The sequence below is a fragment of the Necator americanus genome, chromosome IV (genome assembly GCF_031761385.1).
Source record: "Necator americanus strain Aroian chromosome IV, whole genome shotgun sequence".
In the NCBI taxonomy this organism is placed as follows: domain Eukaryota; kingdom Metazoa; phylum Nematoda; class Chromadorea; order Rhabditida; family Ancylostomatidae; genus Necator; species Necator americanus.
The window spans coordinates 7,542,614-7,560,410 of NC_087374.1; the positions used below are offsets into that span (position 1 = coordinate 7,542,614).

At 41.4% G+C, this 17,797-nt stretch overlaps 1 protein-coding gene across 1 annotated transcript; it reads left to right on the forward strand.

The window, feature by feature from the left end:
- Positions 1 to 17,715, forward strand: RB195_000603 (uncharacterized protein; the record flags this gene model as incomplete). Its single annotated transcript, XM_064197031.1, has 21 exons — positions 1 to 71; positions 2,726 to 2,794; positions 2,861 to 2,936; positions 3,015 to 3,059; positions 3,131 to 3,261; positions 3,391 to 3,501; positions 4,110 to 4,201; positions 4,736 to 4,900; positions 5,936 to 6,063; positions 6,174 to 6,299; positions 6,454 to 6,527; positions 7,477 to 7,570; positions 8,547 to 8,700; positions 8,831 to 9,002; positions 10,078 to 10,183; positions 10,257 to 10,422; positions 10,946 to 11,056; positions 11,112 to 11,247; positions 12,343 to 12,525; positions 15,456 to 15,549; positions 17,602 to 17,715. The coding sequence occupies 21 exons, from the start codon at positions 1 to 3 to the stop codon at positions 17,713 to 17,715; spliced, it is 2,418 nt and encodes an 805-aa protein (XP_064052912.1).
- Positions 17,716 to 17,797: the final 82 nt, after the last annotated feature.

A 17,797-nucleotide genomic window follows, 5' to 3' on the forward strand; every position in this document is an offset into this window, starting at 1 on the left:
ATGCATTCGTTAGGATCGTTACGAGAAGAAGATCTGGATGAAATCTACATAGACACACCTTCGGAACTACGGTAGGCATAATTTATTAATCTACGACAGATCCAGATGGTTACATCCGAACTGCTTTCTCTTTTTTTTCGCACATTTTCCGTATCAGTACCTATGGAAACTGGAGTATTGAGGTCATTTGAATTACCTGCAGCGCTTCTGGCATATTTCATCCTTGTGATGCTCCTTAAAAACATTTTTAGAATCCTAATATGATTTTTTGTCGTCCGAATATATTGCACACATGAATTTTGTTCAGTTATCCATAAAATGGCTCCAAAAAAAAAACCATTTGTACTTTGAATCTCCCATCGAATTCAGCTGTTTGGAAGATCTTCTGCGAGGATTTATTTAGAAAAAATCTGCTTTACATTAATTACATTTCAATTTATGAAATATTTTCATTTTGTGAATTTTGAGCTGAGTTTTTTAGCGACATTTGCAGCATGTTGTCATGTCACTTGAATTTGAACGAATCGAAAAATTCGCTCTAATTCTCTCTTCGGGATAAACTCAATCGCTCGTGTCTTTATATTGTAGGGCTTGCTAGGAACGAGAACTCAAACCATTCTGTACATGCATTTGGTGTCAAATGCGTCCAGAAAGATCGTCGCCGCGCGTTTGACGCAGCAACTTCTCTTTTTATCTGGACACTTCTTCTACTATTTACCTTGCTTCAGTCGAAGATCCGCGGTCGAAATCGTTCTACGCCGAGTATAACCGTTTTCACTTTCCTGAAATATCACACTCAAATTTGTTTGATCATGTTTTGTTCGTATAACCGTCTATGAATTAAAGGCATCACCCCAGGAATCTGAGGTGGTACGGATTTCCGGTGCCGTATTCGTATACGGGATGGTAGATTATGGAGAGAAAGGTGATTCCGTCCATTTCTTCCTAACTGCCGTAAAAAACGACCCGGAAGATACGGCTTCGAGCGTACCGGAGCGCTATTTTCCACGAGGAGTTCGATTGGAGCGCGCCAGCCTTGTGCACGCGCCACATCTTCCGGGTCGTATACGAATACTCCACCTGAAATCCGTACCATCTCAGATTCGTGCGTTTAAAAGGGGCTGACGAGGCTGCTAGACAAAATAAATGTCGACTCGAGTTACTGAATAACCGTTACAGTACTACCAAGTCAATCGAGTAGTAACTGAGTTCGCCGATGGGGATTTTGTGTATGAGGCGTAAAGGTTGTCTCCACTTACTCTTCATTCCGTACTCTTCATTCATTCAAAAAGTTCCAATAACTTCACCATGGTGCTTTTAATGAAGCAAAAAAAAATAACGCCTTCTAACGTTCATTTAATGTTTTCAGTTGAAGATATCATGCCATAAAGTGAAGGGATTAGGATTTTTCCGCGAATAGATAGATAAAGTTAGAAATATAGGTCATGAGTATAAGCGTAATCATTCAAAGTTCTGTCTATTGGGTTTTTGCATCTCTTTTTCCTCTCCTGATTTCTCTTTTCTGAGAATTTTCTGGGATTTGCAAGGTGTTTCTGTTCCGCGAGCAGCTGAGTGGTAACAAGGCAATCAACGCCCATCTCTACACGAAGCAGCTCCAGAAGAGCAGCAGCGCAAGAAAAACGCCCAGAATGCCTCGAAGGGCTTCTGAATGACGACATGAGACCTCTAAATGTTACACAGGAATTTCTGGAGGTCCTGGGCTGAACGACGGGCTCCGAACAGGTGATAGTCGGATTGGGCAAGGTACCAGCTATCGGATGCCCCGTAGTCTAGAGCAATACCTGCACGAAAGAAATTTCAACAACCGCAATGATCTCAAAAAAAAAATCCTCATCTGATTTTTTAGCCCTATTTGTGCAGGAAACCCAGAACCCACAATTTCGTGATATCTCTCTGGCGTTAATCAATCCACTTGGGATGCGCCTGCGCGTTCGACGTCGGACTTCGTGTGACATTTACGGACGTATGTCAAGACGATACAATGATTTGCTGCAACTTGCCTTGCTGGCTTGCTGGAACAATGTATTACGTCAATGTTTTCATACTTTCCAAAAATCGTGCGGTCACAGCGGACCTCTCACATACACCTGCCCATTTCGTGATATGTTCCGTTTAAAGGCAGCATACCACGAATCTAGCGTGGTACGGATTTCAGGTGGAGTATCCGTATACGGGGTCGTAGATTATGGACACCGGGGTGGTTCGGCATCTCTACCTGCATCACTGCAAACAGCCGGCCCCTGAATACTGTTTTGTACGATGCCTTCTATTACACGTGCAAGGGTGGCAGCGCGCCACCCTTGCACGCGTAGCGTCCCTTACTGCCTACCGGGGCAGTCCGAATCGATTTTCGACGAATCGCAGGGCGGAGGCGGCGCAAGGAGGCGGCGGAACTACCCCTGTCTCCATAGTGTACGAACCCGTATCAGATACTCCACCTGAAATCCGCACCAACTCAGATTTGTGGTATGCTGCCTATAGAACGAACGTTTGAAAACGTTCCTCACAAAAAATGTCTTTTCTCTTGAAAACTACAAGAAAAAGCCTCAATGTGTAAGCATGCTACGTTTACAATCACATTTTTAAATATTATTTGAGATACCTCAAGAAGTCTAAGCAACTTTGAAGGTCCCTTGAAGAGTTGCTTATGTTTAGGCTTTCTTCTGTCCTACAGATGACTCAAACAACAAATTTTTCGTTTAAGATTCAAGAAGGTCCCGTCGAGATCAAAAGGCAAATCGTTCAATGGTTCTAAAGAGAGCCGTAAGTCGAGGTGAGACCCCCCGGAAATCATTTGTGATTGAATTCTCCTGAACAAAACAAAAGCCGCCTTCTTAAGCTCTCCAATGGGGCGACGGAGTTATTCGCATCCAGAAATTCATGCAACACCCTCACTTACGTTAACACCTAACGAGGTGAGTTTCTCTTTGTTAGAAAAATTGAACTAAAAATACCTTCATTTTATTTTTTATTTATATTTTTGTTCCTTGCAGCTCTGCTTCTCATGTGACATTCCGCAAACCACAATAGATCCTACCGTATGTTTGCAGATGTTATATTTTATGGAAGGTCCTGATTCTAGACTATTCTGTCCTTTGAAACTTTTAAGTGGACCGAAAGACCTACCGTATTTGCGGGAGCTACATCACTACATTATGGACAATCGTTACCTCTTCAACATTGCACCTCATTCTACAGTACACTTTCTGAGGTCCAACCTATTCAAAGTCAACGACCACTGTAAGTAAAATTGCCATAGTTTCAAATCTTAATTTAAGATTTAAAATTTTCAGATGATGAAAAATAGTTATTTAATATTATTTATTCTAAGATTATGAAAAAATTTTAAGATTATGTGTGTCATTTCAGCAAAATTCGCATAACACGATACGATCCAACTACGCCTGAGGAGAGAGTGATGTCGTTGAAACGTCTTCTCGCAAATATATATCACGAGAACTCTACACTGAACTCGACGAGGTGATTTTTATCAGTATAGACGTAGAAACCTTCAAAAGGAAAAAAATGCTGACTTAAAAACAATTTCCCATCCTAAAATTCTGGACATTAGTTCCGAAAAAGTGGAACAATGATCCCCTTCCCATACATCTTTTTTTCCAAGAAAGTGGAAACTCTGCTTTAATTTGCTTCACACAACCAAATGTCAGTTTTCTTACTCTTTTTCTACGAGAGTTTGAGAATTTCGGAAACATTCCAGTGCGCGTTAAGATCTTTTCCGGATCTAAAGAAATTCTGAATCGCTAAAGTCTTAGAGCGGCAAATCTCCTAAGTTCTCTTTCGACTTATAACCGAAGGTTCCTTGATTAAAATGCGTTGATTTGCGTTTGTTGCACAAATCTGATTCAAATTCAATCAAATTTTAGGACAAAAAATCTCAGACCCATGGATCAATACCGAAAATAACCGATTTCTTCTGTGAAAATGATCTACTGAAAAAATATTTGTAAAAATATCTCGACTAGATAATTTAATCAATATCGAAATAAACGATTTAAATAAAATATATCGTAATAATAAAATTATATAATTATGTGAGTGTTGACGAATGTTAATGCCGATTAATTTAGAGACTTAACAGACAGCTTGACGGAATCCTTTCAGTCCGATGTCAGCGCTTCTTCGCCGAAACGTCTCACCACGGAATCGCTTATGACGTTTGGTAAATTTTCGACTTTCGGATAAAACTCATTCCCCGTTGAATTCGCATTTTCCCAAAAATCGGTTCTTTTTAAATTTGATTTTGCACTTTTTAAATTTCCTGTGAGCGACAGTCATGCTCTACATATTTTGAGTAAATTATCTCATTTTACTCTACGATGACGTTCGTTACGTTACGAGAACGACGTTACGTAGGACGTTATGACGGGAAGTGATGCCATAATAGTTCCCATAAATTTTTCCCTACAACTAAGTGCTTTCATTACGGTGGTGAACACTTTGTTCCGCATCAAACACTAAACTGTAACGGAATATAATAATAGCGAATATAATAATAATAACGGAATATAATAATAATGATTATCACCAAATTTTGTTTTCCTTAACGTTTTATAGTAATCATTATTTATTAGTTTCACTGTAATGACCCATTTAATGCTATTTATTAATGTTTCAACTTCTATTTTTTCTTTTCTATTTTTTTTTCCTTTTCTCCTTTTTTTTCCTTTAATTTCCTATACGGTTAGTTTTGTAGACGAAGCTAAATTACGCGACGAGGTAGCGGGTCTCAAGAAGAAAATCGAACAAGCCAATCACCGCCTGGTGAGGATGGTACGGCAAAGAGCTTTCTATCGAGCCAAGCAGAACACAAAATGTGCAGTGCTTAGCGCAATCCTCATGGCAACATCGGCAAAAACCAGTAAGTCATTGGTTTACGAAGTAAGTCGTTGGTTCACTGAAGCTCATGTCGCATATATCCATACTGTTATATTCCATGATCCGTAATTACTGAAAATATGAGGTTGATTGTTTTTTTTTTTACATTTTGTAAAATTACTCTTCAAAAGCTAGGAGGCTAGGCTTTTTTCTTGGGTGTTCAGGTAAAAGCGAGGTAGTTCCAGATGTAGGTGCGGCAGGGAGGAGCCGGACCCTCCTCAGACGTAGGAGGTAAAGTTCATGGGGTGCAGATCAAGTGATGAGGATCCCTTCGCCAACCGTTCAAAAGTGAAGTGATCTTCCTTTACCTAACCATCCAGAATTGAAGGGTGTCGGAGAACCGGCTAGACTATCGCATCTATGGTTCAGGAAGCTTCCTAGCCAAAGGTATGTATGAGCGCCAAATCTCTGTTGTGTCACCGTTGTAATGCACATGGATCAACGTCATCCCCGAGTGATCTTCTTCTACGAGTGGAAACAGCGCCATCTCCGAACGCCATACAGCACGTCAGGCGGTCGCCAACACCTACGGAGCGTTGGGCGAAGGAACCACCACCCATGCTACCGTCAGCAACTTCTGATTCCACTTCTTCAACGAGGAGAACCTCTCCATCGCTGACTTACCGTGCACGGAACACCCGTTCCCTCATATCGACGACGATTTGTGCGGTCTCCTGGAGCAGTTCGCCAGCGCGATGAGGCTGACCATGGCTGCTCAACTAGGCGTTCCTAAGAGCACCATTTCCTAGGATCATCTAAACCCTCTAGCCTATCGGAAAGTTCTGACCAAATTCAACCACTGCTAGGGGATGGAACAATTGAAATGACTCGGATAATCAAATATTTGATTTTTATATCAGAGAGGATTTTTTTTGTCCATCAAAACTGCAGCTGCATCGTCATAAATATCCAAGTGAAAATAACACCCTGATTTTGTTGTTGGTCATAAATTCCTGCAAACACTAACGATTTGGATTGTTTGTGAGTCATCCTTGAAAATACATGCTATTAAGTCCAGGTGCTGATTCCAAGCTGAGATTCAGTCTTGAGCCACCGACAGTTCACGAAGGTGTGGATGAATGGAAACGAGCGATGAGAATAATGGCTCGTTTACCTGGAGGAATACCGGATATCTTTAGAAATAGAGTTAGTGGAAAGTCCTAGTGTGTTCTATTCCGAAAATTTCTTTTCAGACTTCTATTTTGTACAGTGTAGGGGATTGTGCTATCCACGTCAACCGAATAAATTGGTTTTAGTTGTGGTCCACGCTCGGAGAACTACACATTTTGTCAGCTGGACTCGACTGGGAACAAATTTGTCGGAGTTCGTTCAGTGAACAAGTGCAACCGGATGACATCGAAATCCATTCTCAGATATTAAAGGTAGATTTGAACATAAGGCTTTGTTTTAAGTAAACTGTTCAATTTTTGCATTGATTTTTAATTTTGATTTAATTTTGAGCTGTGCACGACGTTGTTAAATAATTTTATTGGCTAACGTTTCGGCAAAATCGGCAGATTTATTCAATTTTTTCAGGATCTGCATCGTACGGGGTGGAGTGGGTTCGACGACGAGAAGAAGCTCAAGCAGGTGCTACTCGCTTATGCTAGGTGATATCTTTTAACGAATTTTTAAAGAGATTTACAATTCTGCAAAATTTTTTGGACAACAAAAAAGTCAAGATAAGGAAGAGGAAGTTTTTAAATTACACCTTGTGTAAATGTTGAAAGTCATTGATGGAGGATTACTACCATTCCTTGAACTCTTGTATTCTATATTTATATATCATACTAAATATTATTCACATTTATATCTTCATGTTACAATTTTTATTTTTGTATCTTTCAAAAATCAATCTCATCTTGTGATGTGCTGTTTCTAGTCTACTGGAAAATTCCTACGTTAGCTGATATGGTGTCTAGCAATTAAAAAAGTCATTCGAAGAACTTTTCGGTGCTGCGATCTTTCATCTAGCGCGTAAGATTCGAAACCATTCTGCTCCCATATCAGGAAATTCCCAGCACGTTACTCCTTCAATTTTGTATGAAACTAATAAAATATTGATCGATTGAATTGAAAAATTAATTAAAATATTGATTTTGAATCAAAATACTGGATCAAAATGCATTAAAATATTGAATAAAATGAAATAATATAATATAATGAATGTTATATTAAAGTATTGAGCTTCGACTTTGCACCATAATTGATTTCAAAAAATTCTTCAGCACACTTCTGATGGGAAAAAATGTTAGGGCTTTCTTAATTATTATTATTATTACTATTATTGTTACGTTAGAATATTATACTGGAAATATCGCCCAAAAAATAAGCCTATTAACTACAAAAAACCGCTTTAAAAAATTTTGGAATTACAAAAAATAATAGTTAAAAGTGTGCGGCTCACCGGTGGATCGCGCTCCCGTCAAAGGCTTAAACCTGTAGAATTTATTCCAAAGTATGGAACAAGCATAAGATCTACCTCCGTTATAAGCTACGGTGAACACTAAGCTAGTACAAAGTAATATTTTTTGAAAATTGCAATTTTTTCTATTAAAGATACAACAAAGAAATTGGATACTGTCAAGGATTCAATGTTATTGCTGCGTTGATACTGCAAGTTGTCGAATATCGAACTGATGTCGCCCTAAAGGTGAGTTAATGTTCTTTTGTTGTTTCGTTCGCGATTTTTAAAAAACAATTTATTATTTATTGACGGTGCGAAGTTTTTGCAACCACTCAACGCCATCGTTCCGATATTACGCTGGAAAAAGTAATAATAATAATAGGATAATAGGATCCAGCAGCAAAGAAGTTTCTTGTGGCCAAAAGCTTGGAAGTAGTCGAAGATTTTATTGTGGTAAACATAAGTAACATAAGTACTCCTGGTGATTCGCGTGCGTCCATCTGAATCCAGCTGGACAGCAGGGACAACAGCGGAGCGGTTCGTGACACGTTAACTTCCCGAGCTGGACTCGTCTTCGAGAGGGCACTTCCATTGCTTCAACGAAATGAGTGAACCAGGAAAGAGCGCAGGAGTAGTTACTGATCCCGTCACCGATTACGCTTCTGCTGACGGTTGTGGAGATTGAAGTACTCAGACGCCATTTATAGAAGTCAAAGGTTTTCTTTTCGAAAAAGCATGTTACTTGCAGAGACATAGAGGTTCCCCCTCATGCATGTTGTCAGGAAAAGCTCCAAGAGCGTTGTTTTTTTTAGTAAAAAGGATGGGGGATAAAGTCTTTGGCGTATCAATCCATCTGGGATCCGCCAACGCGTTTTATAATGATTTGCGGGGGCCAACCGTTCATCAAGTCCGTGTTTTTATCGTATTTATTCTTATTTATCCAGACACATCTTAGCAATTTATTAATCCCGGAAGATTGAAAGGTTGGTTGGCACTAGACCGGCTTCGAACCACGCGACAGGCAACAGCGAACCTCTTGCAGACTGCGCTACACCCTCCCCATTTGTTCAATAAAAAAGTGCATGATCCAAAAATACGCAAGAGATATCCATCATTAGTAGCATGTTGTGCTCGGTTCATCTACTTCTTTCCAGAAATTTTCTAAAACTTAAAACTAGAAGCACAGAAATGCAAAATTCTCTATGTCAAAACGCATTTTCAGGTGATGATTTTCCTGATCGAACATGTGCTGCCGCGAGGTTACTTCGATCAGTCGCTAAGAGCACTGTCCGTGGACATGACCGTCATGAAGGATCTCATGCTGCAGAGAGTGCCGACCACTATCGAGCACCTTGAATATCTCAAGAATTCCTCAGGTTTTTCTTCCTTTTTGAAGATATAATTAATCTGCAACCGTATGGATACGTGGAGTACGGAAAAGGCAACGAGGAAATTGTTCAAAAACAGATTAGAGAGCCTCCCTTTATAAAATATGCTTCGTTTAAGGTAGCGAGTACGAACCGCCACTACCCAACATCTTCTCTATGCACTGGTTCCTCACACTTTTCGCAACTTGCCTACCAAGAGACTGCGTAATGCGAGTATGGGATGCGCTGATGTTGCAGGGATCTGAGATCCTCCTGCGCACGGCGATAGCGCTATGGTCTAAAATGAGCAGGTACGGTTAAAGGCAGCATACCACGAATCTGAGGTAGTGCGGATTTCAGGTGGAGTATCCCGTATAGGGGTCGTAGATTATGGAGACAGGGTAGTTCCGCTCATCTCTCCCTGCATCACTGCAAACAGCCGCCTCCAGAATGCTGTTTTGTACGACGCCACCTATTGCACCGCGCCACCCCTAGCGCCGCCTTCGCCCTGCGATTCGTCGAAAATCAGTTCGGACTGCCCCGATAGGCAGTAAGGGACGCTACGCGTGCAAGGGTGGCGCGCTGCAATAGAAGGAATCGTACAAAACAGCATTCAGGGGCCGGCTGCTTGCAGTGATTCAGGAAGAGATGAGAGGAGCCGCCCTGGTCTCCATAATCTACGATCTCGTATACGGACATTCCACCTGGAATCCGCACCACCCCAGATTCGTGGTATGAAAGAGATCACTGAATAGAAAAACTGAAAAAAAAAATTTAATTCGAAGAGTAATTTATGTAGTCGGGTCTATTTGCTAAGGATCCCAATGGATTAACAGCAGATTGTGCAGATACCAGCAATCATGTGGTTCTTTTGGATGTGAAAGCCTCGAATTCGTTGTCCATGGATCTATGGATGAGTTCGAATCGATCACCTGATAACTGCTGCAGCATTCATCAGTCTCAACACTTGTTAGTTAACAGATAACCTGTGGAAACTTTCTGGAGAATTTCTGGAGGTTCCAGTACGTAAAACTGATCGGAATTATTTCAACCAAAGCATAACCAAAAAAACTAATTTTGGGCTAAGGGGTGTTTCACATGAACATGAATGGTTTTTCGCTATCATAGATGAATTATTAAAAACAGAAGTGCAATAAGTACCACCGCAGGAAAGTGACTGATGAAGAGAATAGGATTAGTAGTAAAAGTATCGTAATTATTGTGGTAGTAGTAGTTAAAGTAGTAGAGTTTTAATTCAACTATGAAGATATGTATCAACCAAAAAAAAAATTCTTATCGTGGGTTCTTAATTTGAAAAGAAAGGATGTTTACGACTAGCGTGAAATGATCCTCGAAATTCTCATGTGTTCAAAGCATTGTTTCTAGGAAAATTCTGCGAACCTCTACTGCAGATGAATTCTACTCGCTAATGGGTAAATTATGCAAAGAACTTGCTGAAATGGACGAAGAGGAACAGAATCATCTCATGACTGTATGAAAACAATGGTTCAAAAAAAAAGAAATTCAATTCAATTTCAGTTTAAAATAATAGCATAGAAACTCAGGTAGTGTACACTATGGCCGACTTCCCCTATCCAGGCTTAGCAGAACTTCGAGAGAAGTACACGTGGAATATACATCCGCTTTCCGCAACCTTCAAACTGTTCCGGAAGAGTGTCACTGACATTTTGCATGAGGACGATTCCGATGGAGAACCTTCTTGTTCACCTTGTAAGTTTTCATGGAGAAACTGTACAAATGGAGACCTACGTGTCCTGTTGCCTTCGCTTCCACTCTAATGCCAAAACAAACATACTTCTCACAGCGCCGATTGCATTTATGAAAAATTATAAGAAAAAAGATGTTTTTTTCTTTCTAAATGCTTTTTATGAGGTCCTAAACGGTCAGGGGAATCAAGTGCAGTGTGTGCAAACTACACACCAAATCGCTGATTCGAAAAACCAATGACCCTTCTTGTATCATTCGGTAGGGGAGGGGTTTCGCTTAATTCCAGTTTTCGAAACGGCAACAAAGGCTGCCAAGACGTAGTAGGGTTTTGTATTAGATTGATAAGTGCCATAAGTGCTGGTGTTTTTTTTTCGAAGTTTTGACTTCCAGAAAAAATCAAGAAATAAACAACAAATAAACCTATGATGTGTTCTTTGTTTTGAAAACAGCACGATTATTCATGCGGAATTGAAGAAATCAGGATATAATTGATAAGACTCGGTCCGATTGCTTAAAATGTGTTAAGGTTCTGGTCGTCGTAGAAAAGATGCGCCAACATGGAGTGATCTGAGGGAGCTACAAAAACGCTATGCTTTGATCAAACAGAGACAGAAGCAGGCTAAAGTCATTATAAGCAGTGAGTTTTACGATAATAACCTAGTGTCTACGCATCCGAATTGGCTTCATTTCAGCCGCTTATCAGAATGCGCAATACGCTCGCTCCAATTCTTCTAAACTAAAAGCTGCCATTCCCATTTTAACACCACGATTGCAACCGGTATTTAACCATCTTCTTATGGGACCGCTCCTCGCGAGGATAGATAGCACGTGAGTTTCCCACTGAGTTCCACCCACCAATACCATCGGGTTATGAATTTCTAGCTAGAATATTATCTTCTTGCTCTATTGGCCTTATTTTCATTCATATTTCAGTGTTAACTCCACAGATAGATAGAAATCAGAGGGGTGTGTTAGAAACATATGGATTAGACCCAAAAGGGAAGGAATATAAATATATTGAAATCAGAGTATAGTCGGATCAAGACGACATGAAGCACGGACAGTTGCGTAAGCGGCTGCGCTCAAAGCGGTGCTGTGAAGAGAGCAGTTGGAATCGGGATGGGACCATGGCGTACTGCAGAGATGAATGGCGGTAGCGGAGTTCCTCACAAAGCGTCACATCTATGTGATGCCGTTGGAGCCATCTCACTGCATCTTTCTGGAATTTCGTTGCACAGTAGCATGACTGCTATTTTTTTCCCATTTATTTTATGACGCGGGTGTAGCGCTGTCGGTAAGCAGTTCCGTCGTGACTGAACGATCGATCGGAGGTTCGAATTCGCCCTAGTGCTCACCAAGCCTTTCATCCCACCACGGTCGATAAATTGGTATCAGTCTTGTCTAAGAGAATAGAAACACTGACTTGAAACATCGGCTAGCCCCGGAAGTCATTATGTATGCTAGACACGCATTCCTAAACCTGAAACGATTCTGAATTGAAGTGAACGCGTTGGCGCGCCACAAACTGTTTGAATAACAAAAGAAACTTCATCCTTTATGCTTTACTCAAAATTATTGATTTTACTGCTTGATCTTTTAAAGATTTGTTCATTATATTTTCAGCTGCTACATGAGCATGACATTAGAGACAATTAGGGGTAGTGGAAAGGGTCCGCTTTTGGAACGATTGCGTCCCAACTACAAGCTTGACCTTGTTCATAATCACCGGTATTATCCAGTTCATCCAGTTGGCTGACCTGAGCAGGGTAAAAGATATCTGCTTATATTAGCAAGATAAGATATATTTTCTTACACTGGCAAAAAAACTTTTACAGTTTTCCATTCCTCACCACGATCCTTTCCTAGCATTCTGCATTACTCAGCAATATACCTGAGGATGAGATCCGTAGAATTAACTTTCAGCACGGAACCTCCAACGACTTTCTCAGGAGGCGCTGTTAAAGTGGCCGCCACTGTTATCCAACCAGCAGACCACTCCCTAGCTCGACTTCGGGAAATTATCCACCAAAACTCAATTGAGGACGAGATCAAAACTGAAGACTCAGTTTCCACTTTCTCTGAAAGGTCACAGACTAGGATTATGAGGTACGATCCCGCCACTTTCCCAGTTTGCTGTTACATTAAACGTATTCGTTTCGGGAACCAAACTACGGATTTCCAGTTTCAATTTTGGTCCACATTTCGATTGTGTTAGTAGATGTGAATTCTTAACTATCAGAAGATTAATGTCGGCAAGTCATGTATAACGATGTTATAGACGAATAGTATGGACGTGATCATGCTAAATTTGCCCTAATCTTCCTGAAAAACGGCGCGGCAAAGTGGCTTCGAATTTTAAGAATCCAAACGGCACGTTTTGATCGCGAAACATTTCCGTATCAGGAAAATGTTATGTGCTGCTTTCTTGAGTGATTGTGTATGATACCCGCAGTTTTTGAGCTATTTTTGGTATTGCTCCGGGATCACGTGATAGGAGTGTGATTCATAGGGTGATTTCATAATAGTGTTATCTGGTTGTTCTTTGTTTTGGGGTTCAACATTATTACGAAAAGGCGAGATCAAGGATCAGTTATGCAAGCAATCATTACGGCTTGTCCACTGCTGAGCGCCGCCCTTATTCCTGATCTCTAAAGTGAACCAAGATCCCAATTCGACCATATCGGACGACATTATGCAGGCGAGATAGGACTTCGACAACCTCGTAGCACCAATCATGAGCCAGGGAACGACTTCTTATTCCTTCAGTGCCTCTTTGTCACCTTATAAAGCGAAATTCAGGAAACCAACTCCAAGCCGCCAATTTGATTTTAACTTGAAAATTCTCTCTCTACTTCCTTCAATTGTGGAATACGCCCTAGAGAATCTAGATGTCAAACTAGCTAAAAGTAATTAAAGTAATTATATACAGACGGGAGTGGATGGGCAAAGTGGATGGAGAACCGATAGAACTCGTCGATGAGTCCTGTTACCTGGGCTATACGCTGAAGAACAACGGTAGCTACGAGAGAGATGTTCAGCAAAGATGCGCTAAGGCCACTCCTGCATTTAACTCCTTAACGAAATGTCTGTAGTCGACCCCCATCACCAACGAAGTCAAGCTGCGAGTCTACCTATCCGCAACTCACCCATCATGATGTACTGATCAGAGACTTGGGCAGCACCATCTACGGTGATGGTGAGGCTTGATTGAACGGAACGAAAGCTGCTTAGACTGCTGCTTGACCACTTTTAGCCTATGGTATGCCACAATGAAGATCTCTACGCAGAAATTGATGTGGTATACCGGTGGATGACACGTGGAAGATATCAACATCTTGCACCACCATCGAAAGTGGCTAAAGTAAATCGTCTTCGTCTCTTTGGTCATATATTAAAGAGACCGGCAGATCGCTTTGTTCAGCGAGTTCTGAGGAGCTTGCCGTTTTTGAGCTGGAAGAAGCCACCTGGCCGAAAAAGGAAGTTCTGGACTGACGTGGTGAAAGAGGACCTGAGGACACTCGGCGTTGATAGGCAGTTCAGGCGAGACGTAAGGTTTCGCAGAACATGGAATAGCGACGAATGGATTGATTCTGTGCAAGCTCTCGCGGAAGATCGAGAAGGTTGGGCAGAGCTGTGTTCAAGGACGGCACACCTCGGCGAAGATGCGGGTAATCGCATCAGACGATGACATCAGCCAGCCGATTAAGTCAAATAAGTCAAGATACAGACCCGGATAAACGAGCAGGTCAGCTTCCAGCCCTCCAGTCAATTTTTAGCAGCATTATTGCGAAAAAAAGAATGAAAAAGACGCCGACTACGCCTATACAGGTATGAAAGCCAAGACTTCAAACATTCACGTTACGACAGCACTCCTTTCCATGAGTAGAAGCGACGTGTACAGCTGTTTGTACTTATTCCCAGACCTACGAGAGCTATTCAGTCTAACAAATACAGTTCCCAAATTAGAGGATGCAGCAAGTGGTGTTTACTCTACTAGTGTTCCGGAAGATTTGTGCCGCAACAATTCGGCCAAAGAAAGCTCAAACCTATGTGTTTCCAATTATGGAGAATTCGGTCACATGCTCAATCAATATGTCTCAGCTTTGTTTCTGTGAAAGTCGAACGGAAGCCTCACCGTAAATTATTGGAAGTGAGAGCTCCTCACTGGTCGTTCCTTCCTACCCACGCGTTTACGGGTCGTTTCCCAATCCCACGCTCCCCTTTTCAGGACGGTTAGAGAGAATTGAGTCCAAATAAGCTCGTACTCGTAGTATACGCCTTGAAACATTTATTATCCACGAGAGATCTCAACATCATGAATCTCGTGATATACTCCCTTTGATTTTCTAGTGAGTGGCTCTGATTTTCTAGTGAGTGAATTCGCTGGGTGCTTGCTCAAAAATTCAGTACCTAAAGATTCAAAAGATACATCTTTATAAAAGGTTGGATTTCATTTCGCCTAGCCATATTTTCATCGTTCACAGCACTCTTCAAATCAGGCATAGAAATGAAAACTTCCTTGCTAAGTTTCACGTCATGGCACGAATATCTCAAGTGTCGAATGTTAATCGATTTTTAAGACATTAGCACATGCACGTACTCGTTCCACTGACCTTTTTTTTATTATAAGCATCACTCCACGAATCTGAGGTGGTACGGAATTTAGCTGGGGTATTTTTATACAGGATAGTAGATTATGGAAAGGAGGTGATTCCGTCCATTTCTTCCTAATTGCCGTAAAAAGCGGTCCAGATGCGGCACGAGCGCAAGGCTGGCGCGCTTTAGTCGAACTCTTTGTGGAAAATAGCGCGCCGGAATGCTCGAAGCCGTATCTTCCGGGCCGTTTTTTACGGCAAATAGGAGGAAATGGACGGAATCACCCTTCTCCCCATAATCTACGATGCCATATACGAATACTCCACCTGAAGTCCTTGCCACCTCAGATTCGTGGAGTGATGCCTTTAAATAGAAAAGATTAAACTAAATTAAAACTACAATATGATTAGTTGAGTACTAGTTTAACTTAAAAATTTCAGTGGAGATCAAAACGGGAGCGCGTCATCGGAAGAACATGACGAAGTCTTTGAGCATTCAGTTACTGAGATGCACATTCCGTTCTCGAGATCTCAGGTGAGAGAAAATTCTCTGTAGGTGAGTACGTTTAGGTGGGTGAGAGATAGCCGGGTCAAAACAACCTGAAGCTCGGTGTTGTGGCAGTTGGAGTCGAGGTGGGACCCTTGCCACCTTCACTCACTGCTTCATTCTCAATTCTCCCCGCTTCGAACGCGGCCGTTTATGCAACAGCAGCGAGCTTCAGGTAATTTTGACCTAACAATATCGTTGGGAACTCACACCTTCAGCGGTAACTTATCCTTAGGAGAAATGGCTGACAATGGCTGTTGTTAGTTACGTCGTGCAGTCGTAAATAGCATCAGCAAACCAATGCGCTGCGCTCGCTTAATGTGCACAAATCTCGTCAAACATAGCATTAGCGCACAGAACACCGGTAAATGAGAGTTCCTGCGGTCTACTCATGGTGTTGAGAAGGAAACAGCATCTCGGGGATCCTAGAAGATGATCAACAAGAACAGGGCGCATTACTCGTTTACTTATGTGCATTTTTCCATCAAAACGTGTACGTTTGCTTGCACCTCGCTGCAGTGGAGATCATGGACGTCCACACCAACAGAAAAGACATCTTGTAAAATAGGTGATTTCTTCAAAATGCGCTTTCCTATTCAAAACGAAATCACTTTTTTTCTTGTGTAGGTTATATCATAAACTCAGCTTGAGGTGCTTCATGTTGGTGCTTGGTTAAAGGCATCACCCCACAAATCTGGGATGGTACGGATTTCAGGTGGAGTATTCGTATACGGAATAGTAGATTATGGAGAGGAGAGTGATTCCGTCCATTTCTTCCTAATTGCCGTAAAAAACGGCCCAGAAGATACGGCTTCGGGCGTTCTGGTGCACTATTTTCTACAAGGAGTTCGACTGGAGCGCGCCAGCTTTGTGCATGCGCCGCATCTTCCGGGCCGTTTTTTACGGCAATTAGGAAGAAATGGACGGAATCACCCTCTTCTCCATAATCTACTATCCCTTATAAGAATACTCCACCTGAAATCTGCACCACCTCAGATTCGTAGGGTGATGCCTTTAAGCAACTCGTGTCCAAGTCCAAGTGTCCAAGTGTTCTGGCCCGACTATGACAGAGAGACATCTTGGAATAATCACTTGTTCAACGTAAAGTAGTGGAATACCAAAAAACCACCAAAAGTTTACGGCTTTGCATCACTCACTGTTAGCTCTTTCTTTGGGGGGAAAATCCAAAAAAAAAAACACTTGTTAGCCTAACGTAAACAATTGTTAACTCTTGTTTAGCACTTCACGATGGTGCTGCATAAAAATTAGCTTGGAAAACTGACAACCTTACGAAGAATTAATTTTTGTATTGTACTTATCAGAAGCGGAAAACATCCACCTTAGTTATCAGTTCTGCATCCGTTCTGGAGACAAAGCGTCGGTATTCAAGTTCTTGTGATCGCTGGAAATTAACAAACTGGAGGTTCCTCCTATCTTTTTGTGATTCAATGCTGTTCGACAGATTTTCTTCTATTAATCTGTAACGGAACATAAGTCGATGGTAGACACCAATCCACCAATTATAAGTCGCGGATAATGGCTTTTGACAACAGTTTGTAGTTGTTTAGGGAAAAGGAGATTTGTCAAGAATTACCCTAATTCGTAAGGTGAATGCAACACTCATAAAGACGTATGAAAAGTCCATTTTTGCAAGTAATACATCATGGTATTCAGTGCACAAAACAGACCGTATATTCCATGGATTTCAGTTCATGGTAACAACCTCACCAATTTCAATATGTCGATAATAGGGAAAATCTGTAACCAAGTCGCTCTTTATAGCAACCCATCCATATTCACCTCAAATCGTGGGCCCTTCGATGAGCGGACCCACCTGATGCGGAGCACCCTTTTCCACTCAACCTGGACAGTGTTTCGCTATAGTTCCATTCATATCCGCTTCTAGATTTATGACTGTTTGATCACGAAATCCTCAAGCTAAGTGGGACTTCGTTTTACGTTGAAGTGAAAATTTCAAAGAAAAGAAGTATTCAACACATTCAGAACTGTTTCGAACTGATTAAAGCTACGTAATTCCAGGATCCAAAAAACCGTCGTGCACAACTACGAAGGTCTAAGACAATTCTCCGGCACGCAGCACCCACACCTGCATTTAGACCATCTATTCGAATGAGGGCACAGAAGTCATTCTAACATATGTATGTAATGCTACATTATGGCGATTATTATCTTCTTCTCGTATGTGGGAACATAAAGCTTGATATATAATGTTATT